Consider the following 20154-nt stretch of genomic DNA (forward strand, 5'->3'; position numbering starts at 1 on the left):
AAGACAAGTCTCTATTCTCCAGAATCTCAGTCTAATGGAAGAAACAGCAATGACTATGTATAAGCACACTACATACAGGATAATGAGCATATGGAATATGCTATGAAGGTAAAATTGACAGGCCTTGGTAACAGATTGAAAAAAAGAAGTAGAAGTGTAAAATAACAACTAGGTTTCAAGCCTGGGTGACTGGGAGGATGGTAGTGTCCTCAACAGTAATACGGAAGTTAGAAAGAGAGGATAAGAGGGGATGGAGCTTTCTTTAGAAAGATCATGAATTCAGTTTTGAACATGTCAAATTTAAGATGTCTACATAACATCCAATCTGAGACCTCTTACGTTAGGAAATTGTTAACACTAGTCCTCAATGCTGGAACCCCTCACATCTTCCAACACCTGTGTCCTGAAACAACTGGGAAATAATGGGGAAATATGTTGGCATCCCAAGATGAATTCTGAACACGATTCACCCGAGTAAAGAATTGAAAATACTGGTTAGTTTTTGTAGTACTACAGTTTACCCACATGATGGATTTTTTTTTTTTTTTTTTTTTTTTTTGCTAAGGCAATTGGGGTTAAATGAGTTGCCCAGGGTCACACAGTTAGGAAGTGTCTGAGGCCAGATATGAACTCAGGTCCTCCTGACTTCAGGGCTGGTGCTCTATTCACTGCACCACCTTTTAATTTAGGAAAAATTTATCAAGCACCTATTATGCTTGTACTGTGTACTATGTACTACTAGCTACTGTATTATGTACATTGCAAATATTTCATTTATTCCTCACAATTTAGAGAGATAGGTGACATTATTATTCCCATTTTATAGTAGAGAAACTAAGACAGGCAGAGGTTAAGTGATTTGTCCAGTCAATGTATGGATAGTCAGAGGTGGGATTTAAATCCACATTTTTCTGACACACCAGGTCCAATGCTCTACTCACTGTGCCACCTCAGAAGCATGACATAAGAACCTATGTTTCATCATTTAAAACACTTTCTAAGGAAAAATACTTTTCAAATCCTAAATAATGGATTTCTTTTGTAAAAATAAGCTTTTTTATTTTTTACAACACATAGTATCAGTAGAACCAGTGATGAGACCTGAAAATTTTGGAAAGCACTTTAGCTCTTTATTCTCTATAAAGTTACAAGATTATGAACATTTATTCTAGATCTGGTAATACTTGTTCTAATGTATAAAAGGTGAGTTTTTAGTCTTATTCTCCTTCACCAACTTTTCCTCCCCCCACCAAAAAAAAAAAAAAAAAACCAGTCTGGGAACAATTAAAAATTCAAAAATTTATTCTTTACTTCTTTTTACAATAAATATTTGCCAGCAATAGCACTCAATAGTTCTGAATTAAAACTTGTCAAAATGTAAGTTCCCAACATAGCAGCAAAAATTAACACAAATCTTGATGCAATGGAGGGGATTTTATAATCTAATGACAGAGTATGGATACAATCAATTCCTGATTTTCTGAGCTAAGTTCAGTGATACAAGAAAATCCAGAAATCATTTTATGTTTGGCTTTAGAATATATTTTCAAATACAAGTATGTCAAGCATTTAAAAAATTTACAACATTTCAAACTATATAATTAGTCACATTGAGAAGCTCTGTCTCACAAAGAGCTTTGTTCATCCTTTCTCTAATCAATTCTTTCCTATTCCTTAAGTTATACCAAGAATGGATAATCAACATTCTGATACAGGGCCAAACTTTGCTTTGACAAAGTAACTATCTTAGTTAGCTATTATACCCATACATATAAAATAAGACAGGGAATCCTAACTTATTTAAAAAAGGCAACTGAGAAAAACTGAATTGAAGATGACAGAGACTATGGCACACACAAGTTTTCTTAATGTTACAAGCAAATTATGAACAAGAGGAGAGAAATTCTAAGACAGATTGAAGCAATTACTAACACTCAAGAATTGACTATGTGTGCATACATATATATACACACAGAAACACATATATATGTGAATGTATATATCACATATATAGTGTGTATATATATAAAACTGCATATACATATATTTAATTATTAATTGTTAAATACACACATCACATAAAACTAGATACTTTTTAATATTACAATATTTATGCAGGATATAGTACTCTTGGCCAAGTCCAATTATATAACATGCCCTAAAAAAGACAAAAACTTTTATTTTAGAGGGAGAAAAGATCCATTTTGGAATTTCATTTCCACTCTAATAAATTCCAGTTATTTCAAACCTAATGATTCTTCACAGTATGTATTTTTCCAGGCATAGTAATTTTTTTAAATGACAAAAATTTATGAAATGGATCAGCTGCACAAACTCCCTGTTACCTGAAACAGTTACAAAAAGATTAATCTATTTGATCATCACTCCAGCCCATTTTTGTTTTCATAAGACAAAACCTCAATAAAAGTCCATCCAGTAGTATATAGATGCATAAAGCACTTGTTCTTTATTCCTACAAACTAAAGGAAAGTTTCTTTCTTGGCAATTATTCAGATCTTTGGCTAAATGAATGAATACAAGAACTTTAAAACCCAAGTTTGAACCTCATGATCTACCACTAAATCCCAAATTCTTGGCACATTTCCAAATTAACTAGATCACTGTCCCATCAAATGTTACCTTTGAAGGGCATATTACTTCCAAAAATATTTTAAATAAGCATAAAATATCAGTGTATTAGGTTAAATTATTAAAAATAACAGATTATGATACTGATTGGATAGAGCAGATGAAATAGATTTATAAGATTAATGTTCACAATTAAATACTCTCCTCTAAAAATCTAATTAGTAGTATAAAGTACCAACTAAACCTGTTCTCAGTTAAGCATTATTATTTATTTTAAATTGTTTGGCAAGAAGTTGAGAAACCATAATCATGGGCATTTAAGGTCTAAAGCAAAGTTATTTTTTTTTCCTTACATGATAACTAAAATTTGATATAACATTCCCACCCAGATTAGCTACAATGGTTCAAAAGCTAAAGCCCAGGTACACACGGTATCTTTGTCTACTAGTTAAGACTGCTGAAATGACTTTAACAATGCCTAATTTTAACTTAGCATTTTGTAACTATAGGCTGGTTAAATCTATCTCTGAAAAATAAATCTGGTTCATCATGTTGTATTAAAAATGGTTCTGTAAGTGACAAAATCATGTAGGAGAGCTATAGCCAGAACTGAATCTTTAATTAGTATTCAATTTGACTTTAATGTGACCCTACTATATCTCCCGCTTATTAATTTGCAGGCTAGACAAAGTCAAATACTAAAGAGTAGGGAGAAATCATATAGGTTACATCATTAAAAAGGAAAATCAAATAATTTAATTAAACTTTCTAAAAATTAGAAAATTACTCAATTTGATTGTGACACACATAAATACTTTTTATTTCTAAAAGAGTCTATTTTAAGTGCATATGTCAAAATGTTTCAATTGCAGCATCCAGATCAAAATTCATCCTGTAAGGTCCCAGGGTCTTGTCTGGTAGAAATTCTTCATTTACAGGATGCTTTGATAAAGGTAAACTACAATACATGATGGAACTAAGCTACTTATTCAAATTTAGAAATTTCTCACATCATGATACTGATAACAATAGCTGGTTTTTATATGTTTTAAGGTATGCAGAGCATTTGACATCATTGCATTTGATCCTCGCAACAACCCTGTGAGGTAGGTGCTATTATTATCCCCATTTTACAGATGAGGAAAGTGAGACTCGGAGCTGAAGAGACTTATCCAAGATCATATAGCTAAGTCAGCACCTGAAGCAGTATTTGAACTCAGGTCTTCCTGGCTCTACAACCAGGACTTTACTCACTATACTACATAGCTTCCCCTTACAGTGCTAGAACCTAAAACCAAAATCAAATTAAAAGTTGGTTTAAAGTCCTATCTTAGAGGGATTCAAGAATTCCACATAAATTGTTTGTTATCCGTGTAACCAAAGTCCTGACAAATTCAAGACTATCAGGTTTCCTCCAATTCCTCTGTAACAAGCATGTCAGTCACTATGAAGGACTAAAAGTGATCCTGCTCTCACTAACTGGTCAAAGAGTGGCAATTCAGAGGTGGCAAAGCAATGCCCTAAGTAGAATGCTCAATTTTCCTAGGTATTGTTTCAATAAGAAGCATAAATGAACTAACAGAAAAAGTAATGATGAAGCTTCTGGTTAAAATACTTAGAAGAGTCTTTGGCTCACAAAACCTAAGCAGCTTCTCTGATTTTCCTCAAAATACATTAACTCTATGTCTGAAAGTAAGAGATGGGGGTCCCTGATACTATGATTAAGGAAAAGTATTCTTTTAGAACCAGTTACTTTCAGATATAGATGGTAATGAATTGTTACTACCTCCTCTTCAGTTTCTAAGAAGGTAGTATGACTATAATTTCTTCTTTTCACCTCATTAAATGAAAATATAGGGTTCTCTATATATAGTGGAAATGCAAATGTTGCCAGTTAACAAAGAAAATCCTGACTATTGAAATTGAAAAATATGGTTCAAGAAAAATTATTTAAACAAACATAAGAATGCATATAAAGGCATAAAATTAAAAAGAAAATTAAGATCTACTCTCAATGAGATCCACAACCATTTAAAAGAGATCAGTCCACTAATCTATATAGGAAAAACCAAGTCAGTTAAGAAACAATTTTGCCCAGATTGTGGCACACAGTTGGACAATTAGCTGATTGAATTAGTCCTCAGAAAGTTTCTCTTGGAAGAAATAATGCACTGGGCCTAGAGTTGAATAGAAAGAAGACAGAATGGATTACTATCTGGTAAATTTTGCAGCATTTTAATTTATCCCAATTTTTTCAACTTCATTATTCTCTCTGTGATACCATTTGTCTACAAATTATGGAACACTATAATTTCAAAAGTATCAAAATTGTAGGTAATTTAAATGGAAAGCTACATAGTGGGTTTAAGTAAGCTATTGCACAAAATAACTTTAATTTTATGTCAAAGAAAAATTTTTTAAATTTGGAAATCTATTCAACTATCCTTAAGACATTAATATTTTGTAACACATCACTGCTAGTATCTATTTCATTTAATAAAATCCTAAAAATTTAATATATAAGGAGACAAAAAAAGTGTTACAAATATTTTACCATTCTATTACATTAAAAGGATAATAAATAAAAAGTTACACTAGGATAAAATACTGAGCAAAACAAATATGGAATCAAAGCAATCTAACTTTTTTCTCATCTTTCCATCATACCCCCCTTGATATACATATTAAAATTTCCTCATCTGCTTCTTCTATAACATTGTTTTCACAAATCCAAAAAGAAATCTGTTCTATACACAAGTCTGATAAGAAATTTCCAACAGGTCACCATGACCTTACTTGGCAGAAACAAATATAAATTGTCTCACTCAAAATTTCTGGTTATGCTAAGGCACTCTACTCTGAAACGTCCAAAAATCATGAGAAAATGTACCACTGGTTCCATAAAAGGCAGCTCAGTTTAAAATTTAGAGAAAGTAAGTCTGAGTTTATCTGCTATCATCCACAAACCCAAAACTGTCTCTTACACATCAGAAGCGTTCAGATGCTTGATCTAAAATATGAATACAAGATTCTATTTATAGATAAATTCTGTCTCAGTTGTCAATAAAAATGGCTTTTGAGATGCAGTTTTTGATCAAAGGGAATGTCTAACTCAAACAAAGAAAAGGAGTCATAGTACTAGGGACCTGCAAATTCACTCTGTTCTGTAAAAGTCAATTACTCCAGTCTCTTTCATCTTGTAACTTCTCTTTTTCACCTTACAAATTTCAATGAAATCATTTGTAAAATAATTTCTTTACCACTATAGGAGAAAACATTAAAGCAAATGCACAAAATAATTTTCACATTTGATACAAGAGAAATATATATAATACAATGGAACTAAAACATCACAAGCATGAAAAGGAATTTAACTGCTAATCTGTACAATGTATTCCTAATAACGAAAGGAGGCTTCTGGCCCAAATTATCATATTAAAAAAAAAATACACACCAGCTCTGCTTCTTATAGTAAATGTATTATTTTCAAGTAATGTTTCCCCCAACAATGATGATATAGGAAGCTAACAAAATTAAATTTTCTATTTCCACTTTCTTTGTTTCAAGTCAAAAAAATGACTAAAGTAATAAATTCAGAATGGTATCCCTTCCTTCCCCACCCCTATAAATTCATACCATATCCAGCACAATTTAACAGATGACACAGAACAAAATAAAACAAAAATGTTAGAAGTTACATTCACTTAATTGGCACTTCCTCTAATTCCCATGATAGCTTTTTAAAAAACAGACTCAGTAGCAACATTTTCCTGCATCAAATTTTCTATTTGTGATGTAGATTGACTTCCTTTGATTCAGAGGAAGTCACAGAATACACAATACATAAATCCTATAAACACATTTTTTTAATTTAAAGGAGCCATCGGTTGGCTAATAGACTTCACATTTCTAATAACTTGTGTGACAATGATTAGAATTTACAAATTTAAAAAATTAAATATTACACAATTATTTTTCAAAGGAGCAGATTTTAAACCTCAAAAGGAAGACACTGCAACTAAGTTTATGGTCAAACATTCATTGATAAATAATGGTTTCTCAAGTTTAAATACATATGAACATGGTTGTGCTTATTCTCTCCAAGTGCAGCCTGTCCATAAAAAGGGTTTAAGACACACTCTTCATTCAAGCACAAATAGCATTCAGTAGAAAAATCAAAGAAAATCAGCATGTAACTCTCACCACCACCAAACTAAAATGATAAAATTAAAGATAAAAAAAAAGTAAAAAAAATCACACCTGTGAAAAAGATGTGAGCTATGAAACAATTATGATAAAAGTGAAGGAATTTTTTTATTTTCAAAAGTAAACTTTATAAGTTACTGCAAGCTATTGTAAGGATAATGTATGCTCAATAAGGCAAATGTGTCATGTTTTTTCCAAGCTGGGGAAGTAGGAAAAAAAAACTGCATTTACTCTATTGTCTCCCAGGTTTTTTCCAAACCCCATATCTGTTGTCTTCCCCCACTCCCCAAAAAAGGAAAAAAATTCAAGAATAGCCTAGAATTTATATGACAAGTCTCAAAAGGATAATCACATCCTAAAATTGATATATTATCCAATTCCAAAGTGACTTTCTATTAAAAGGTGTTTAATCTATATTCCTCACAAAAAGTAATTGTACCATTAGACTAAAAATGTCAAATGCAGTGGTTGACAAGATTTCATCCTGTAAAATTATTTGTAATTGGAAGGGGATAATTCAAAGTCAAACTAACAAATTATAACTAAAACCACATTCACTTCTAAGCCCCCATTGAATAATTTAATAGAAAACAAAAACAATGAAACCATTTGTCAAGATCTATTCCAGAACAAAGAGTGCTAGGATATCAGGCGATCATATTCATGTCAGATCTCTCAGCATATGAAGACAAAGGCATTTCCATGGAAAAGAGAAGCCAGTGTTTGGCAGTTATAAAAGTGACTTCTGGTTAGATTCTGCTGTGGTAATTTGGCATCTCCTGCTGAAGGTGAATTGCTTTTGTGGCTTATCTCTCCCTGGAGTAAGAAACAGGATATTGATAGTTTCCACAGATAGGTAAGACCTATTAACAAATCACCCAATATGAAAACACATTGTGTTCTTCTGAATATGGTCAGTGTTCCTAAACCAGCTTCTCTATTTTTAAAATAAAACCAAGACAAAAACATAACCTGTATAAACCAAAAAACCATGGAGTTATGAAGTTGAAATCACTAGGAACATTATGCTGGTCTAATGTACACTGTTTAACCAAAGAGGTCACCTGGTTCTCCCCTCCCCCACAAAATACATTTATAATGATAAATGGGAATGAGATTGACAGGAATTATAGGAGTCCAGATTATAAATGCTTCATCCCTGTCATCTGCGTACCACATACATTTAGTCCCCATTTCTGTCAAGTAGATAAGTTTAGTTCTATGGTGATGGTTGGAGTATTTACAAGCGTCTGTCTTATTTACAGTACTTCTGTAGACTGTAGGCCAATTTTCTCTTCTTCCACTTCTAGTCAATCTGAGCTTGGTTTTCTTAATGAAAAAGGTAGAATCTTAAAGTGACTGCTCAACTGGTTAACCTGTGAACAAAAACATCATGATGAGGCAGTGACAACTAAATATTTTACTTCTACAAAGTTACAAAGATTCAAAGCTTTCTTCAATTATCAAAGTTCTTGAAAGAAATCTGAACCTAGTTTTAAGTTATACAATTATTCTCTTAGATCATAAATTGCACACTTTCTTTTAGCAGAAATTAGAAGAGGTGACAAAAGCCAAACTACTGACTGTAGGAATACAATGATATGATTAATAAGGCATTTCTATGAAATTACAATTGTAAATCCAACTGGGACTCCACAAAAGTATCTGACTCTGTATTTATTACTATCATTTCATAGAAACACCTTATCAACCTCATCATTACATTCCTTTTGGTCAGTTAGTAGGTTAGTCCACAAGAATGGAAAAGATCCCAAACTAAAATTCATTCATTTAAATTCTCTGACCTAAATTAGATGAAGAGAGTGACCTAAGGAAAGGAAAGAATATTCTCTTTCCTATAACACTGCTAGGTGATCAGCCCTGATGGTCTAGGGTCAGCTCCAAGAATTTTTAAAGACAAACAAACCATATTATTTTAGGAACCACTGATAAGTAGGCAACAATTTCCATGTCAATCATTAAGTACTAAAACTGAAGTTTTAAATAATTTTATATACTGGATCCTATAGCACAAAGAAAATCAAAGGTCACCCAAAAAGTTATATCCTAAAGCTGTTTTTGGAATGAAGTATGATTCCTAATAGTTAGAATTAATAAGCAGCAGGTACAGTGAAAAAGGACTTGAAAATTAAGATATGTTAGAAGTAAACTGAGAATGTATGGTTCTTGATGATATATTCTGATTAAAAAATTCTTGGGTACTGTTGTGCAGTAATATAAATAATAGATAGCATTTATAAAGTATCTGCTATGTGCTAGATGCCGTGCTACTCAATTTACAAACACTATCTCATTTGATTCCCATAACAACTTTGGGAGTTAGATACTACTATTATCCACATTTCACAATTTTAGAAATTGAAAAAAACAGAGGTTAAACAATTTATCCTAATAAATAAATGTCTGAGATAGGATCTGAACTCTGTCTTTCTTACTCCAGGCCTTGTACACTATTTACTATACAATGTAGCTGTTGAAGTACAGGTCTACTTAAAAATATATTTATTGTAAAAATTTAGGCTCTACATTATGTTTTAGTCAAGATTCAGAATAGTTTCTTTCTTTCTTTTTTTTTTGGGGGGGGGAAGCAATTGGAGTTATGTGACTTGCTTAGGGTCACACAGTTAGGAAGTATTTGAACTCAGTCCTTTGGACTCCAGGATTGGTGTTCTGTCTACTACATCATCTAGCTGCTCCAAGAGTAGTTCCTTATTAAAAACATGTTTATATATTTGTGCTACTCCAAGTGAAAACTATCTATTTTCAAAAGGAAAATTACGATTATATGGCATGGGCACAACTGATTAGTAGCCTCTTTTGAAAACTTAGATTTACTTTACTTAGGTATTCTTCTTTGAAGAACGTATATAGTATTTCACTGTATCTTTTTACTCCAGTATCTTCCCTGAACTCAGCATTTGAACTTGAGTTTTCCCTAAAAGTCAGTTATTAAACTGAAAGTCTAAATTAAAAAAAATTTAATATCTCCAGTAGATCAGTGAAAATGGTAATGAGTCAACAAGAATTTATTAACTACTTACTGTGTGCCTGGCTCTTTGCTGGACAGAGGGGATACAGAGAAAACCAAAAACAAGATTCCTACCCTCAAGAAGCTCACATTTTAACAGGAGTAAAGACATGAAAAACATGTTAAAGATCCATAATGTAACAAGGGTAATTGCCAAGAGAAGGCACCAGGGTGAAATGAGGGAGCAAAGAAGGGGAAAAACTTGAAAAATGCTTCTTGAAGAAGGTGCTAAAGACAGCAGCTACCTGAGCATGTAGGGAAGAAGGAGCTGCTAATCCTAAAGCATCAGTCTCTGAAGATCAGCTTTGGGACATTCTATAAGATAATTGGGTGGCACAAAGGAAGGAGCACAGCACCTGGAAAGCTGAGTTCCAATTTGATTTCAAATGCAACTTCTCTGCGTGAGCCTGGGCAAGTCACTTAAATTTTGTCTGCTTCTATTTCCTCAGCTGGAAAATGGGGATAATAATAGCACCGTACTCTCAAGACTGTTTCAAGGATCAAATAAAATCATATTTAAAAAATGCTTAAAAAAATTTTTTAAAGGTGCTAAAAGAGCAGTAAGAATGATCAAAAGGATCCATAGAATTATCAGAATTCCCAGATACTTAAAAGATATTGTACCCCTCAGCAAATGCATCCATTAGCTTGAAACTCCACTCAACGAGGAGTAAAGAATTTTTAATCTAGCTAAAAAAAAAATCAATTCCAGTTACTATGACAACTAAGTACTTTAAGTATTGATATTTTGCCAGTGTCAGTGCCACAAGTCAACAAATATAGATGTTAACTCCTTTATGACTTAGCAGATGGTTTCTGAGAATAATTATGGCTTAAATATCAATCACCCTGTTGCCAAATGAGTGAGAAGCCACTCTGACATTCACTAGGTTAAGTCTATGATTGATGAACATACATTCTAACATCAAGACCATCAAAGTTAATTCAGATTGGCAGAGTTGCATATGAATGAATTAAAGGCATAGCTTTCAATAATTACTCTCATGAAACAAAGCAGGCAGTTAATAGAAATATAGTTAAAAGTCCTGTGACATTTAAAGAATTTCACAAGAGGCATTATCGTACCTCTCTTTTGCTCAATACATCTCTATGTAAGCTTTTTTCTTTTTCTAAATTTTTTACAAAAGTATAACCAAATCTTCCAAAAAATGACTTACCACTTGTATTCCATAATGGACATGTGCCAAAGTAATAATAATGCTTAGTAAGTACAGAAGAATGGGTTCCATATGAGGAGATAATTCTAAGTATACCAAAAGAACAACGAGGGCCAGTGGTACAAGCAATAGATTCAAAGTTTGGCATCTTGTGTTACTCATCTGACACACAATAAGGCGACACTTAAAAGAGAGGGGAAAAAATTCAATTAGACATGTATTTCCAATGCTAATCACTAAAGTATGGAACATTACTTAAACATGCATTTTTATATTATCTAGCATCTAAAAAGGGGAGAAATGTATTTCCTCCAGAAGATGGCTTGATTTTCACTAGTTTTATGGTTGCTTTATTTTGTTATTACAGTTATTTCTTCATATAACCTTTTACCATTGAAACTTTCCTTGAAACAAACCAAAGATACTTCCAAATACTCTCTGCAACTGATATAGCAACAAATATCTGAACTATACATTTCACTTCACATCCATAATTCTCACCTCTCTCCTAAGAGGATAGAGGTAGAGTGGATGAATTTTCTAGATGAAGCATATTATAAATAAATGGTTAAGAGTTTGGAGAAATAGAGCTTGGATCAAGCCAACCTTTTCCAAAGGATCACAAAGTAAGAGTTAAAGAGGACTTCAGAGATCATGTAGTCTAAGTCCTTCATTTTTTAGAAGAAAAAACTAATGACTCAGAGGGGTTAAGTGACATGTTCAAAGGCATATAAGTTATTAAGTGGCACAGGATTCAAATCTAGCACTTCTCCCACTAAACATGCTGCTTTCTTTCTCTTACAAAATATTCAGTTATATGGGATGTTGCAAATCATTACTAACAAAGAGACATGATTATTATATATCCTGCAGATTCTCATCTATTATTACTTTTAATACAGAAATTAGAGGTTTTAAATAACCACAATTTACACTTTCAAAGAGTCACTGTTTGATATTCTAAATATCACTATTATAAGCAGAGAATTCCATAGAGCATAAGGTTTTTTGCTTATTACCAGAACAATAATCTAAAAATTCAATTGCTGCATTGTGACTAAAAAAAACATAAAAAAGACTAATAACTATATTAGTCTTCAATTCAATATAATTATAGAAATTAAGACTTAAATTGGAAATCATATAATACAAGGAAATTTTTCCTATAAGAGAGAAAACAATGGGGAGACTTACAGAAGAGAGTACCACAAAACAACTGTGTGACTTCAGACAAGTAAACTTACCTCTCTGGTATCTCACTGATAAAAATTAACAAGTCACATTAAAAGATCTCTAAATTTCTTCTAGTTCTAACATGCTATCGCTTAGTGTATATGATTCCAAAAGGGGCAATTATAAGAAGACAGATTTCAGCTAAAAATAACATAATTTTTCCTTAGATCAGGGGTCCTCAAACTACGGCCACAGGCCAGATGCATCAGCTGAGGACAATTATTCCCCTAACCCAGGGCTATGAAGTTTCTTTATTTAAAGGCCCACAAAACAAAGTTTTTGTTTTTACTATAGTCCAGCCCTCCAAAGCCCTCCAACAGTGAATTGGCCCCCTATTTAAAAAGTTTGAGGACCCCTGCTATAGATATTTACTCATTTGCTTTAATTTTCACATTTTAACAAACATTTATAACAATCCTATGTGATTTTCTTAAATTCTTTTGACATTGTGATTTGCACTTTTTCATTCTTAATTATAGTATCTGATTTTCCCAGAAACTTTAAAATCAAGATTTGTTAATGATCTACCAATGTCATTTAAAAAAAAAAAAACAACCCTCTTTTATTTACCACTTCATTATTCTTGTTTTTAATTTGTTAATTTCTGATTTGGTTGCAATTATTTCCCTTTATTCTTCCTCAGCATATACAACCCAAACAACATAATATCATGTACTTTATTCTAGGATTTATCTATTAACATATAGAGCAACCAGAGAAAACACTGAAACTAGATCAATAAACTAATACAAGTATATCTGCTGAAATATTTGTCTATAATCATACATGTTAAACTGAGTTTTTAACCCATACCTAGAAAAGGATATAAACATGTACTCAAATATAATTTTATCACAATAATCACACATTATGTGACAACTTCAAACCAAAACCTTCATAACTAAGCATGAATAGATTAATTAACATTTCATAACATTCACTACTAGCTAATATTGTTTCAAGGTCCATAAAACATTTTATATGTTATCTCACTTGATGCTCACAATAACCCTATAATGTAGAGGCCATTATTCCCTTTTTATACATTTGGGTGATTTGGCTAACAAATCACACAGCCAATAAGTATCTGAAGCAGAATTTGAATTAGAGTTTTCCTGACTCCTAGTCAGCACACTTTCCTTTAAGCACATCCAGGGACCTGTGGGATGTTGGACCACAGCATTAATGTTAACCTAGCAAGGACCTGAACATTGCTCTGTAAATGGTAAAGGAGAGATATCAAAAGAAAAATTCTCAAATTCTTGTTTCAGTCCCCACTTACTTTAACTCAGTTGCAACTACCAGTAAAAATGAGGACATTCTCATTTTGTTCAGGTTGACTGAGAAATTCTAAAAATCAAAAGTTTTTTCTTAAAGATAGATGTATTTACTCTTGTACCAGCTACTTTCTACAGTTGATATTAAATCCTAATAATCCTCTGATGTTTCATGATTTAGAGGAAGAACAAATTCTCACTGTGATGTTGGCAAAAGCTGTTCCAACCATGTAGTAGAAAAGTCTAGGATGTGTCTCTAAAATATCAGATGGTGACCAGAGGACCCAACTTGTACTCAGAATGAAAAGCAAACATGGAGAAAAAAAGGGCAGCAGTGTTTCATAGATGGAACTGTGCTTCAAGGTGTTATTTCTGTAGGCCCTGGAAATAAAAACACATTATTAGATACTAAAATTTATCCATTCAAAAAATACCATTCATTACCTTATATTTGTGTAACACTTGACAGTTTTCCAAGTGCTTTTACAAACATCTTATTTCATTTGTAACAACCCTTACCTACACTTATCAAATGAAAAGAGGGGAAGAAAAGTTTCAAGTACTTTGTCTACAACCTTAGAGTTATTAACTAGTAGCCTAGGACAAGCACATAAGGCTTCTGACTTCAATGTTCTTTCTATTGTACTACTGAAAAAAATCTACTAGATGTCTATTATATGCAAAGCAGTGTACTAGGGAATATAAAAGATGCAAAGATAAAGATAGGAACCTCTGAATTCAATTAACCTTTTAATTAGTAGAGATAATAAGAAATGTATAAAAAGAAATCTGATATGCAGTTTACTTTAAAGAGATGATAGCATGACATAGTGAATAGAGGCATGATCCACAATCATGAAGATTTGGTTTCCAATTTGCCTCTAACACATAATTAGTTGTGTGACAATGGGCAAATTGTTTAACTTTTCAGAATCCCCAGGCAATACTCCACACCTATAAAATTGATAAGTTATGAATCTATGTCTGTGGGGGGAATTTCTACAATTTTTCGTACACAGATGGACTCAATGGACTAGCTTTTTTTTTTTTTTTAATTAAAGAACTACAGAGTATTTTAAGGACTTAGAGGAGAGAAATAATTCTGGATCAAAATGATAAGGAAAGATGATAACCCAGATGATAAGGCAGAATTTGAGCTGAAGAAATAGAATTTGACCTGAAGAAAGACAAATGGTCCATACATTCCCTTTCCATACAAGGAAACTGAAGAAACAAGGGCTAAGAGGGAGAAGGTAGCAAAGTCTACTCAAGAAAACACAAGCTATCCAGTTTGGCAAGAGTATAGCAAAGGCTTAAGGCTTATAGTAAGAAATAAAATTAGAAGAAAAAATTTGGACCCTACTGCAAAGGGCTTTGAATGCCAGGTTAGAGTCTGAATTTTGACAGGCAATGGTGAACTATTAGAGGTTTTTTAAAAAGCGAGTACCATAGTCAGAACTGCTCTAAAAAGATTTGTCACAATTGAGGTATCCTGTCACACCTCTGAGATATGACAGGAAAAGATGATGATAAATTCTAGAAGGGATATGGGAAAACTGGGACACTAGTGTACTGTTGCTGGAGTTGTGAATTGATCCAACCATTCTGGAGAGCAAATTGGAACTATGCCCAAAGGACTTAAAAAAAATTGTGCATACCCTTTGACCCGGCAGTGTCTCTACTGGACTTGTATCCCAAAGAGACCATGAAAGAGGGAAAAGGACCACATGTGCAGAAATATTTGCAGCAATCCTTTTTGTTGTAGCAAGGAACTGGAAACTGAATAGATGCCTATCAGTTGGAGAAAGGCTGAATAAGTCATGGTGTATGAATTAGTAATAGAATATTTATTGTTCTATAAGAAATGAGGAATAGGGATGACTTCAGAAAAGCTTGGAAAAGACTTACATGAATTGATGCTAAGTGAAGTGAACCAAGAGAACACAGTACACTCCAACAACAAAATTATGTGATGGCCAACTATAATGGACGTGGCTCTTTTCAATAATAAGGTGATTCAAGACAATTCCAATAGATTGGTGAAGGGGAAAGCCATCCACATCCAGACAGAGGACTATGGAGATATGGAGATAATGTGCATCAAAGCATATTTTTACCTTTTTTGTTGTTGTTGTTTATATGCTTAGTTTTTTTTTTTTCTTTCTATGGTTTTTTCCCCCTTTTGATCTGATTTTTCTTGCACAGCATGATGAATATGGAAATGTTTAGAAGAATTGCACATGTTTAACCTATATTAGATTGCTTGTTGTCTATGAGAGGAGATGGGGGGAAAAGGGAAAAAATTTTAGAACACAAGATTTTACAAAGGTGAATGTTGAAAACTATCTTTTTGGATTGTATTTGGAAAAATAAAAAGCTATTTAAAAAAAAAAAAAGAAAGATTAGTCACGTTATGAAAGGTGATAGGTTGGGGACAAGAGGGTTAGACTGAAAACTGAAAGCAAGAAGACCAGTTAACATGCCCCTGGAAACTACTGAAATCAACTTGGAGAGAAAAGAACTAAAACTATGGTGGAGGTATTAGGAATGAAAATATTATGGTAACAGTAATATCAAAAAAAAAAAAAAAGGGTTCTGAATAAAGTAGTGACTTTAAATGTTTTTATTTAAACATTTAGTAAGAATAAGGTTGTACCAAACAGTAGAGGATAAGAAGTTCATAAAATGTAAGAACACATAAAGATCTGTACTTCTAAGGGAACGAGTCTCCACCTTGGTATTCCTTCCCCCAGAACTCTCTTAAATCTGGTAAAATCTGTCAGGCAAGGGCTTACAGACAAGCTGGGCATTCCTTTGACCTCAGCAGATCTCTAACAGATAATTCTCAACCTCATCCTATGTAATTTTTGTCCACCTCTTTCACTTTTTTCTCCAAAGAACACTAACACGGGGTCTTTCTCCAATTTTTGTATTGTCTCAGAAACATCAATTATCATATTCAGTTCTGTCCATATGTTTTCTCTTGTTATTGCTCTCTGCCTAGTCCATATTCTTTTCAATAACATATGTGTTCAATAAGGTCTCATGCCATTTCCTTGTACTTGCTGACAGCAAGGACAACCTCTCCATGCCCACTAAACATCTTTCCATTATTCATCATTTCGATGGCTACAACAATGAACTATCTCATGAATTGTACTTCAAGGGAAATATTGGTATTAAAAAGACAGATTTTTCAATAACTAAAAAAAATTTTGAAGTTTCTTCAAAGTTCTAAGTCCATGTCATTGTCCACCTTAACATCTATCTGGAAGGAGATTATCAACAGATTATCTCGATGGACTGCCTATTACATTGCATGCAACAGTCTCAAAATGTAGGGACCCATGGGATTCTCTGAGACTTTTGCAGGGTTCCATTAAGTTAAACTATTTTCATGATACTACAATTAGTTTATAATATGATAAATATCAATAGATGTAGCTCACGTAAACAAAAACACTTGGGGGTAGGTAGCCCTCAACAAATTTAAGAACGTAAAGGAATCTTAAGACTAAAATGTTTGAGAACAGTTGGTTTAGGCAATGTGTTTTTTTTGTTCACTATTTTTCTAATGTATATCTACTAGACTAATCTCCTTTGTATTGCTATAGATTTCACTAAGACAACTACAGTGTTCCTGGGTAAGAGACAATTAGGAGCATTTGGGAAAATCTCACCATTGGTAGAGAATTCCCATTTTGGATTTTGCAAAGGAAGTCGTCCAAGACACTAGAAAATACTGATTAATAAATAAGTACCTCAATTTTAGACTTCATTTGTTGTTAATATTGAAAAGATTTTGAGCAAAAAAAAAAAAAAACTGTCACAGGTTCTTAGGTAATTTCAATATATTCATGAGATTCACCTTTTTCAAATAAAGCCAACTTATTCTACAAATCCAAAAGCTTAAAAACAAATACAGCAGGATCTTATATTCATCTCTTTGAAAAAATGGTTTGCTATGAAAAAGAAACAAAACAAAATCCAAAGGGTCCCTTCTCAAATTTTCACTAAAGGATATCCTTTCTAGGTTATAATTCAAAAAAGATTTTAGAGATGAGAAAGTAGGCATAAGTCAATAGTTAATGATTTGACAGACCAATGCAAAGGAAATAGAATTCCCGAACTTTAAAGAGTTCTACAAACATGTTCATATTCTATATATAAAATACTAGATACAGAATGAAGGAAGCACAATGTATAGTGGATATAAGACTGGAAGTTCCATCTCTCTTTTAGTGGCATACTTGCTATGTGACTCTGGACAACCTGTTTTAGCCTAAGAGCCTCAGTTTCCTTTTATAAAATAAGGATAATATTAGCACTTATTACATAGGTTTGCTCTAAGAATCAAATGAGAGAGAATGTGTGTATTTATGTGTTTTTATAACATATATATGTGTGTGTGTGTATATATATATATATGGAGGGAGGGAGGGAGGGACAGCTTTGTAAACTTTAAAGTGTTATATAAATCTCAGGCATGTTTTATAAAAAATAGGAAATAAAGATTTAAGTTTAACCCACTCTTAGGAGAATTTTTAAACTATATATTCCATTTTACTAATTTACTGACTTAAAAAAAAAGACCATAAGGATCAAATTTTCTTCCAATTGATCAAAATTGTTTAATCAGGACATCCTTTTCACCTAAGTTCTGAAAAAAAATATAGCAAGTAAACAGCAACTTAAGAAATAAGACTAAATGGGCATTCCTTTCATCAGAAACTCTTAATCTAGAGAAAACACAATACAATAGAAAAGGAAGTAGATTTGGTATCAGAGAACCAGAGTTCAAATTTTGCTTCTGCTCCTTACTATGTTTGTGAATTAGGTCAAAATATGAGGCTTGTATCTTGAAGTAGGTTATCCAAGTTCCTTACAGCTCTAAATATATAATAATATAATCCCTTATCAAACAATAAAGACAAAACATGACAGGCCACTTTCAATTTAAATAAATTAAATAAATCTTATCTTACTTGGGGCTACTTTTCAGTTCCTTTTAAAAAGAAGTTTCTCTTTAAACTACAGCTACTAGAAGTATCAATTAACATTTTTAGAATGGATGGTATAATGTTTATGGACATGCTTCCAACACTAAATGCTTCAATAGTCTGGAAAGATTATGAACATGACCAACCCAACAGAGATAAAACCAAACCCCCAAAAAAGTTTCTCCAAAATTGGTAGTAGACTTCTACTACCAACATATCTTTATGATTTCTCTACAAGTATTTCCTAATATAAAGATCAAGGAAAAAAAATTATTTCACACCAAGGAGACCTAGTTCCATACAGGTAACACGTTGACATCTGATATGAAGAAATCTGTGGACATTTCTTAATGTCCTTCATGGCAATAAGATTACTTCCAAAATCTGCATTATTAAATATTACCACAAATTCCAGGTGTGTCCAGATTCCAAGAAAAATAAAAAGTGATCAAAGCAATATTACAGATGATTCTTTAAAGTTTTAGTTTGACCAAAGACTTAATAATGAGGATATCGACAAATAAAAGACAATTTTGGATAAAAAGCAAAAAGAGATTACAGTTCAATATTGACTCCAGAAACATCACATAACTCCTCCAGGCTTCAGTGCCACGCTCCATCTTGTAAGTGTTAAAATTGAACTAAATGACCTCTACTGTTCATTCCAATTGAATAATTCGATAAAATAATTGCCAGCCCTGTCATAAGTCTCTTAAAAAGCACTAGGACAAGATTTATAAAAAGTTATAAAGAGAAATCATGTCCTCTTTCTTTTTTCTCAGAATTCTTTTTTAGGGTTCAATCAAAATATAGTTCTCATGAGTTTTTCAAAATGGTCTTAAGTCTCATGAAGAAAAAAAATTGGGGAAGGGAAACATATCTATGATTAAATTGTATTCTTAGGAAGAAATTTATTTTACCACTGCAGATTAGCACCTTCTCTTACACTTTATATCTTTTACAATTCTAGACGAAGAGAGTTGCCTGGGCCTCTGAGAGGTTAAGTGACTTCCTCTGAGTCATACAGCAAGTAAATATCAGAATCAGAATTCCAACTTAGGTTTTCCTGATTCCAAGGTCAGCTTTCTATTCATTATATCAAGCTTCTTCTCCAAAGACGAGGAAAACAAATATGAATTTATTTAAGTAAATCTATGCCAATAACCTTAAAATTCCTTTCCCCTCAATTTATATATATATTTTTAAAAGAACTTACTTGAAAAAGTTATATAAACTCATTGGCAGAGTCACACATGCTGCACACCCTAAAAGGGAAAGATATTTTAAGTTATAAATTTTCATTCAAGTCTGACAATGGCAGCAACTGAACAAATTTTACGTCAATAACTTCAAATAAACAAATCTTTTTATATTACTTTTATGTAGAAAGCACTTAAGACAGGCACTGAGAGAGGTACAAACTTAAATAGAAGATGATTCCTGCTTACAATTTACTTACTTCAAGAAGCTCTGATTTTCACATATATAAGTACTTCTTCCAATGTCAAAGGATGTAACTATCTCTGGGTCTTAGTAAATTGTTGTATGTTACTATGACCAAAATAAATTCATTATTCAGGGACTAACCTCTAATTTTAACTAGGCTAATTTCTGCACCCTTC

The 20154-nt window shown here is 32.5% G+C and overlaps 1 protein-coding gene across 1 annotated transcript in view; it reads right to left on the reverse strand.

The window, feature by feature from the left end:
- Positions 1 to 678: 678 nt before the first annotated feature.
- SELENOI (selenoprotein I) overlaps positions 679 to 20154 on the reverse strand; it is a 51804-nt gene continuing 32328 nt past the window's right edge. Inside the window, exons 7-10 of the mRNA XM_051976332.1 lie at positions 19749 to 19797; positions 13733 to 13913; positions 11023 to 11205; positions 679 to 8171 (exon numbers count right to left, since the gene is read on the reverse strand). Of these exons, the coding sequence (XP_051832292.1) occupies positions 8106 to 8171; positions 11023 to 11205; positions 13733 to 13913; positions 19749 to 19797 (479 nt within the window). The 3' untranslated portion in view covers positions 679 to 8105. The remainder of the gene's footprint in view (positions 8172 to 11022; positions 11206 to 13732; positions 13914 to 19748; positions 19798 to 20154) is intronic.

The sequence above is a fragment of the Antechinus flavipes genome, chromosome 2, assembly GCF_016432865.1.
Source record: "Antechinus flavipes isolate AdamAnt ecotype Samford, QLD, Australia chromosome 2, AdamAnt_v2, whole genome shotgun sequence".
NCBI lineage: Eukaryota > Metazoa > Chordata > Mammalia > Dasyuromorphia > Dasyuridae > Antechinus > Antechinus flavipes.